This window comes from Gekko japonicus, unplaced genomic scaffold (genome assembly GCF_001447785.1).
Source record: "Gekko japonicus isolate JY-2015 unplaced genomic scaffold, Gekko_japonicus_V1.1 scaffold776, whole genome shotgun sequence".
Taxonomy (NCBI): domain Eukaryota; kingdom Metazoa; phylum Chordata; class Lepidosauria; order Squamata; family Gekkonidae; genus Gekko; species Gekko japonicus.
This window is the reverse complement of record NW_015161428.1, coordinates 143,245-149,775: the sequence shown is the minus strand read 5'-3', so window position 1 is coordinate 149,775 and position 6,531 is coordinate 143,245. Positions and strand designations below refer to the sequence as shown.

Here is a 6,531-nt window from a genome sequence, read left to right as displayed (position 1 = left end):
CTCAGCATCCCGCAATTAAGAAGGGTACATCTGCCCAGGGGTCATTTCCTGCAGGAGCGCACAGGAGCGGAGCTCCGGCAGTAAAGAGCCCAGGGGGCGGGCACATGCCACAAGCCCCACCCCCTGCTCCCAGCAGCCCTCAGTCAGAGCAAGAAGCAGCCAGGTAAGCTGCATGGCCCCCCCGCCCCCCCCGGTCCAAAACAGTCCAGTGGCACCTTTAAGACCAGGTTTTATTCAGGTACAAGCTCTCCCTCCTCTGTGAGGACAGATCTGCACGTTCCTCCCACCCCCCAATAGCTAGCAATCCAAAACAGTCCAGTGGAGCCTGAGCGGTGGGTGTTGCCTTCTGACACACTTCCGGTGATGCCAGGGGGTGTGGCATATGCAAATAAGTTATGCTAATGAGTTATGCTAATGAGCTCCTGCACCTCTTTTTCTACGAAATGACCCCTGCCTTCGCCGTTCCTTTGTTTCCCTTGCTGATGCCTCCTCTCTCCCTCCCTCCCTCCCCACAGTCCGGGTTTAGCCTTGTGATGAACCACCCCGCGTGTGTCAACGAGATCACGCTGAGCCTCAACAATAAGAGTCCCAGGTAAGGCTTCTGATGACCGCCCTCTTCTCGTGTTCTCCTCCCCCCCCTCCATTTCTGTGACGTTTAATTTCTGGGAACGGCCCTGTCGACTGGGAAGCCCCGGTCCCCTGATGCTAGATTCTGTGGGGGAGGGAAGCCCTGGGTGCTCAGGGAGGGGGAAATGGCCTCTGCACACTTTCAGAGACACCCTTTTGCTACTTCCCCACGTTCCAAGAAACTTGGGCCTGCATTAAATTACGCCCAGTCCAGCCATTCCAGCCTGGTGTTTTCTGAGCTGTGGCTAAATTCCAGGCGTCCCCCGGATTTGCTTCTCCCACCAACAGAGGAACTTGGCTCCCTTTGTGAGCTTCAGCCAGCCCTGTCTGCATCGTGACACCCGATGGCCTCACATCCCTTCTGGCCCCGAGGCATGTGCCTGCCTTTGTGCTACACCGTAGCGTTACCTGCTTGCCTGCTCGCTGGCAATCCCACCACCACCCACCACCACTGTCCCAGCATGACCCCTCTGCACTCTGCCCCAACTGCCCAGTGCCGAATGCAAAGAACCGGGGTGCCTTGCTGCTTCCATGCCTTCCTTGCGGACTTCTCTGCTGCTCCTGGCTGGACATCGTTGGCCAAGATGGCCAGGCAACTACTTGGGGTGGCACAGATAAGGACATAAGAACACAAGAGAAGCCATGTTGGATCTGGCCAATGGCCCATCCACTCCAACACTCTGTGTCCCACCGTGGCCAAAACCCAGGTGCCATCGGGAGGTCCAGCAGTGGGGCCAGAACTCCAGAAGCCCTCCCACTGTTGCCCCCCAAGGACCAAGAGCTCAGAGCATCACTGCCCCAGACATAAGAACATAAGAGAAGCCATGGTGGATCAGGCCAATGGCCCATCCAGTACAACACTCTGTGTCACACAGTGGCCAAAACCCAGGTGCCATCAGGAGGTCCACCAGTGGGGCCAGAACTCCAGAAGCCCTCCCACTGTGGCCCCCCAAGAACAAAAAGCATCACTGTCCTGGACAGAGAGTTCCATCTGTACCTTATGGCTAATGGCCACTCATGGACCTCGACTCTTAAGAATATCAGAAAAGCCATGTTGGATCAGGCCAGTGTCCCATCCAGTACAACACTCTGTGTCACACAGTGGCCAAAACGCAGGTGCCACCAGGAGGACATAAGAACACAAGAGAAGCCATGTTGGATCAGGCCAATGGCCCATCCAGTCCAACACTCTGTGTCCCATTGTGGCCAAAACCTAGGTGCCATCAGGAGGTCCACCAGTGGGGCCAGAACTCCAGAAGCCCTCCCACTGTTGCCCCCCAAGCACCAAGAATACAGAGCATCACTTGTCCCAGACAGAGTGTTCCATCTGTACCTTATGGCTCAAAGCCACTGATGGACCTCTGCTCCAGATGTTGATCCAATCCCTTCTTGAAGCTGCCAATGCTTGTAGCTGCCGCCGCTTCCTGCATCAAACAATTCCACATGTGAATTCCTCTTTGGGTGAAGAAGGACTTCCTTCTATGTGTTCTAAGCCTACTGCTCCTTAATTCCGTTGTGTGCCCACAAGCCTGGCTTGGGCTACAGATGCACTGCAGGGATACAGTTCTCTGCCCTCAGTGGCATGGGAGGTGTCCGGCAACCCTTCCTGGGCCTGGGCCACCCCTAGCTGGGTCTGAGACGAGTCTCCGCAGCCCGGCCGACGGAGCAGGCCCAGGAAGTGATGGGAGTGCTTTGCTTGGAACAGCCAGGGACCTTGAGCCAGCCCTGATAGCTGGAGGCGGAATGCTGGGTGAAGCGGTCTTTGAGCCTGATCCAGGTGTGCACTTACGGAGGGCAGCCTCCCTTGCCCAGGGCTGCAGGTGGGTTTTTTTTGGGGGGGGAGGGTTCTTCACCCCTCTTTTCATTGCTCCCCTTCCCCGTTGCTGCCATCCCCAGCTCTCTTGTCCTGCTACCTTTGTTGAGTCCACATCCAACTACCACCACTTTAACCGTCAGGACAAAAGGGCCATTTAGTCCAGGGGTGTCGAACCCATTTGGTTTGAGGGCCGGATCTGACATAAATGAGACCTTGTCGGGCCGTGCCACGTGTGTCATAAAACGTAATGCCAGGCAGCAGAGATATAAACTTTATAAAGGACACAGACACAAAGGGTTTTTCCCTACTTAAAATAAAAAAACATGCTTAAAACATTAGCACTCGTGCAATATTCTGTCTATTGAACAGTGTCTGATAACCGACACCTCTTGCTCTGAATCATTGCATCAAAATGTCTGTGCTGTTGCAGTCTTCAGTATGCTGTTCAGGTGTGCATCTGTAAGCTGCAAACCTACGATGACGCAGCAGCAGCAGAACTAGAAGCAGCAGCAGAAGACAGCCAGTTCCACTGCGGGCCTGATAGAAGCTCTCCGGGGGCCTGATGTGGCCCCCGGGCCGCATGTTTGACAACCCTGATTTAGTCCAACCTCCTGTCAGGTTCTATAGTCAGATCACACCACACAGCGCCTCATAAGAAGTATTCTGTTTATTGGTAGTTCGTAACTATCACACGTGCACGTTCTTTGTTAGGAATGGCCTAAAGCAGCAGGGCACCTAAAGTTATAGTAGTTTCAAAACACCCCTCATTACAACCAGAAGCCAAGAAGCATTGCGCAGTTGTCCGGCATGAGAGAGAGAAAAGTGAGCAGGAGAAAGGTGAGCCGTTCATTCCCAGCGGGTCAGGAGCAGCTGGAAAATCAAGGTCAAAAACACAGAGGTGGATAAGAAGCCAGACAGGAGACATTGTTAGTGAGCAAGAAGGGAGGAGGTTCACTCCCCACACGTTCCAAAGACACGGCAGTGTTAACTGACACACACACACCCTTCTGTACGGCCATTTGCCACAGAAAAGCCCACCTGTAAAACACAGCAAATAAGCCAAGCTCCACAATGCCAGGGAAGGTGATCCTCTAAAGCAGTGATGGCAAACCTTTTAGAGACCGCGTGCCCAAACTGCGACCCAAAACCCACTTATTTATTGCAAAGTGCCCACCCGGCAATCTAACCTGAATACGGACGTTTTACTTTAGAAAAAACAACTCCTACATTAACTTAAGATGACCCAAAAAAAGTAAGGAAAGCAATCCCAAAGGCTTTCATTTACTGAAAAGTATTTGGCAGAGAATTCGACACTTTAATGATGGTCTGGGCCTGGCTGGGGCGATGGCACGCGTGCCCGTAGGTTCGCCACCACTGCTCTCAAGGCACCGGCCTTGGCACGTCACCACAGTCCCAGCTTCCTGCCTCTCTCTCTGTCCGTCCTGCTCTTCCCTGTCTAGCCACCTCCTGGATGGAACGTCCCACTCCGAGCCCTTCCTCTTCTTCCCCCCTGCAGGACCAAAGCTCTCGTCCTTGAGTTGCTGGCTGCTGTTTGCTTAGTCCGAGGGGGACACAACATCATCCTGACTGCCTTCGACAACTTCAAAGAGGTTTGTGTGCTAGTTTGGTGTCGTGGTGAAGTGCGCGGACTCTAATCTGGGAGAACCGGGTTTGATTCCTCCATTCCTCCACTTGCAGTTGCTGGTGTGACAAGCTCTGGCACAGCTGTCCTCGAAAAAGAGCAGTTTGTGTCAGAGCTCTCTCAGCCCCACCCACCTCACAGGGTGTCTGTGGTGGGGAGGGGATGGGAAAGGAGTTTGTAAGCTGCTCTGAGACTCTAAGTGAAGGGCGGGGTATGAATCCAATCTCTTCTTCTTCTTCTTCTACGCCCACCAGTCCTTGTCGCGCTGGCTCCGGCGACAGAGTCCCGTGAGAAACACCCACGGTACCTAACGGCCGGCTCCCGAGAGCTCAGAGCAGAAGCTGCCCGCTGTGCATGCCTCACGGCTCCTTCACTGGGAGCAGATAATGGGATCGTTCCCAAGAGGGTAAAAGGAAGGTGCGCCGGGGGTTATAATCCAGCAAACAAGCAGAAATGTGCCTTGGCATCAGGAATCTGGGAATCGCTGACCCAGCTGTTGCGATGCCAAGGCTGCCGGGTGTGAAACACAGAGACGAAAACCAGCACCATGTATTTCATGGGTGTCCAAACTTGCTTAACGTAAGAGCAACGTAGAAGGAACATCAGATATCTGAGAGCCACAAGACATGAAGAAATAGTAAAGGTAAAGGTTCCCTTGCTCGTAAGCCAGTCGAGTCCGACTCTAGGGTTGCGGTGCTCATCTCCGTTTCAAAGCCGAAGAGCCAGCGCTGTCCGAAGACGCTTCCGTGGTCATGTGGCCGGCATGACTAAACACCAAGGTGCACAGAACGCTGTTCCCTTCCCACCAAAGTGGTACCTATTTATCTACCTGCAATGTCTTGCTTTCGAACTGCTAGGTTGGCAGGAGCTGGAACTAGAGACGGGAGCTCACTCCGTCATGCGGCAACTAGTACACATGTTTTTATTGGGAAATATGCACATTTGTTTTTTTTTAATTAACATTAACATTAAGTAAGACTGCCAGGAATAAAAACAAAAGGGGTACAAACGGGTATTGATAATGATATTTAAAGAGACGAATGCTTTCTCCAAGCCAGCCTGGGGGCTGGGGGCGTTGAGAAAGTATTTAAAGTTGGTTTCTTTCTCTGCTCCCCCCCACACACCTCAGGCCTACCCAGGGAGGGGAACACAGGCTGGGGGAGGGAAGATTGCCTCCCCTTCGCTTCCCCAGCCAGCCTGCTGGGAGCTGCACAACATGTGTGAAAGAGCCACAGTTTGGCCACCCCTGGTCTATTTCATTGCTGCTGTTGCATTTTCCAGATTTTTTTTTTTGCATAGTCTTGTGAGTTAGGAGCTTGCTTTACTATACAAACTAAAACTGAGATTTCCCCCCCCCCCCAGGACTTCCGTATTTTTTTTCAGAACCGGAGTGCAGTTTTTTGCAACAACAACAAAAAAAAGATTCTTAGCAACCGGAGCTGAGGAGAATTATTTCGTTTGTCGTATAGATGTGAGCGTTAGGAGGAGAAAGAGGAATCCCCGGAGAGGTTGTCGAACCCTCTGGGGACGACATGAGCTGGGGGGGGGGGGGAATCAGTAGGAAGGGGAGGGAAACCAGCCCCCCCCCACAGCCTCCCTACTGTCCCCTGTAAATCGACACGGGGCGATCGGACAAAGAGCCTTGCTTGGGTTACAGGAGCAGGCGGTGTGCACGGAAGCCTTGGGGAGGGAGGAAACGGGATCCAGGAAGCACAAATGTGATCCTTTTTGCAACATGGTTGAGCAAATTGGGTCTGGGGAGCAGGGGGCATTGGATGCCAGCTTCTAGGTGGGACCTGGAAATCCCCTGGAATTATGGCTCATCTCCAGACTACAGAGATCAGTCCCCTGGAGAAAATGGCTGTTTTGGAGGTGGACTCTTTCGCGCGGTACCACACGGAGGTCCCTGTCCTCCCCAGGCTCCACCCCCAAATATCTAGGAGTTTCCCCACCTGGAGCTGCCAACCCTGCTCCCCCCACCCCCTGCCGGTGGCCACCCTAACGGGGACAAGCCCCTCGACCTATGTTCTGTCCCCCTGAGAAGAAGCCTGCCTCCTCCTTCGCTCCCCCTTCCAAAAGGTTCTTCCTCCGCTTGTCCTCCTGCCTCCCTTGCAGCATCCAGCACGTGTCGTTTTTGCGGATTGCTTTGCTCTCCTTGTATTTGCCCTTGCCTACTGCACTTATAGAGGGGAGGGCGCTCTTGTTCCCATTTTACAGGCAGGGAATTGAGGCCACAATGCAGCCAAGGCTGCAGTCACACCTGCCCCCCGATGCGTCGGTTCCTAATGGGACATATCACCCCAGCTCTCTCCTTTCCTGCACGCTGTCTTCCCGTGTCAGGGTTCGATAGTCAGGTCACGCCACACAGCGCTTCATAAGAAGAATTCTGTTTATTGGTACGCCAGGACTATGACACGTGTACTGCTTGTGTCAGGGATGACCCGGC

General features: G+C 53.5%; 1 protein-coding gene across 1 annotated transcript in view; it reads left to right on the top strand.

The window, feature by feature from the left end:
- Nucleotides 1-6,531, top strand: part of FMNL1 (formin like 1) — a 145,057-nt gene that overhangs the window by 84,184 nt on the left and 54,342 nt on the right. Inside the window, exons 8-9 of the mRNA XM_015428945.1 lie at nt 516-592; nt 3,960-4,053. Coding sequence (XP_015284431.1) covers nt 516-592; nt 3,960-4,053 — 171 coding nt within the window. The remainder of the gene's footprint in view (nt 1-515; nt 593-3,959; nt 4,054-6,531) is intronic.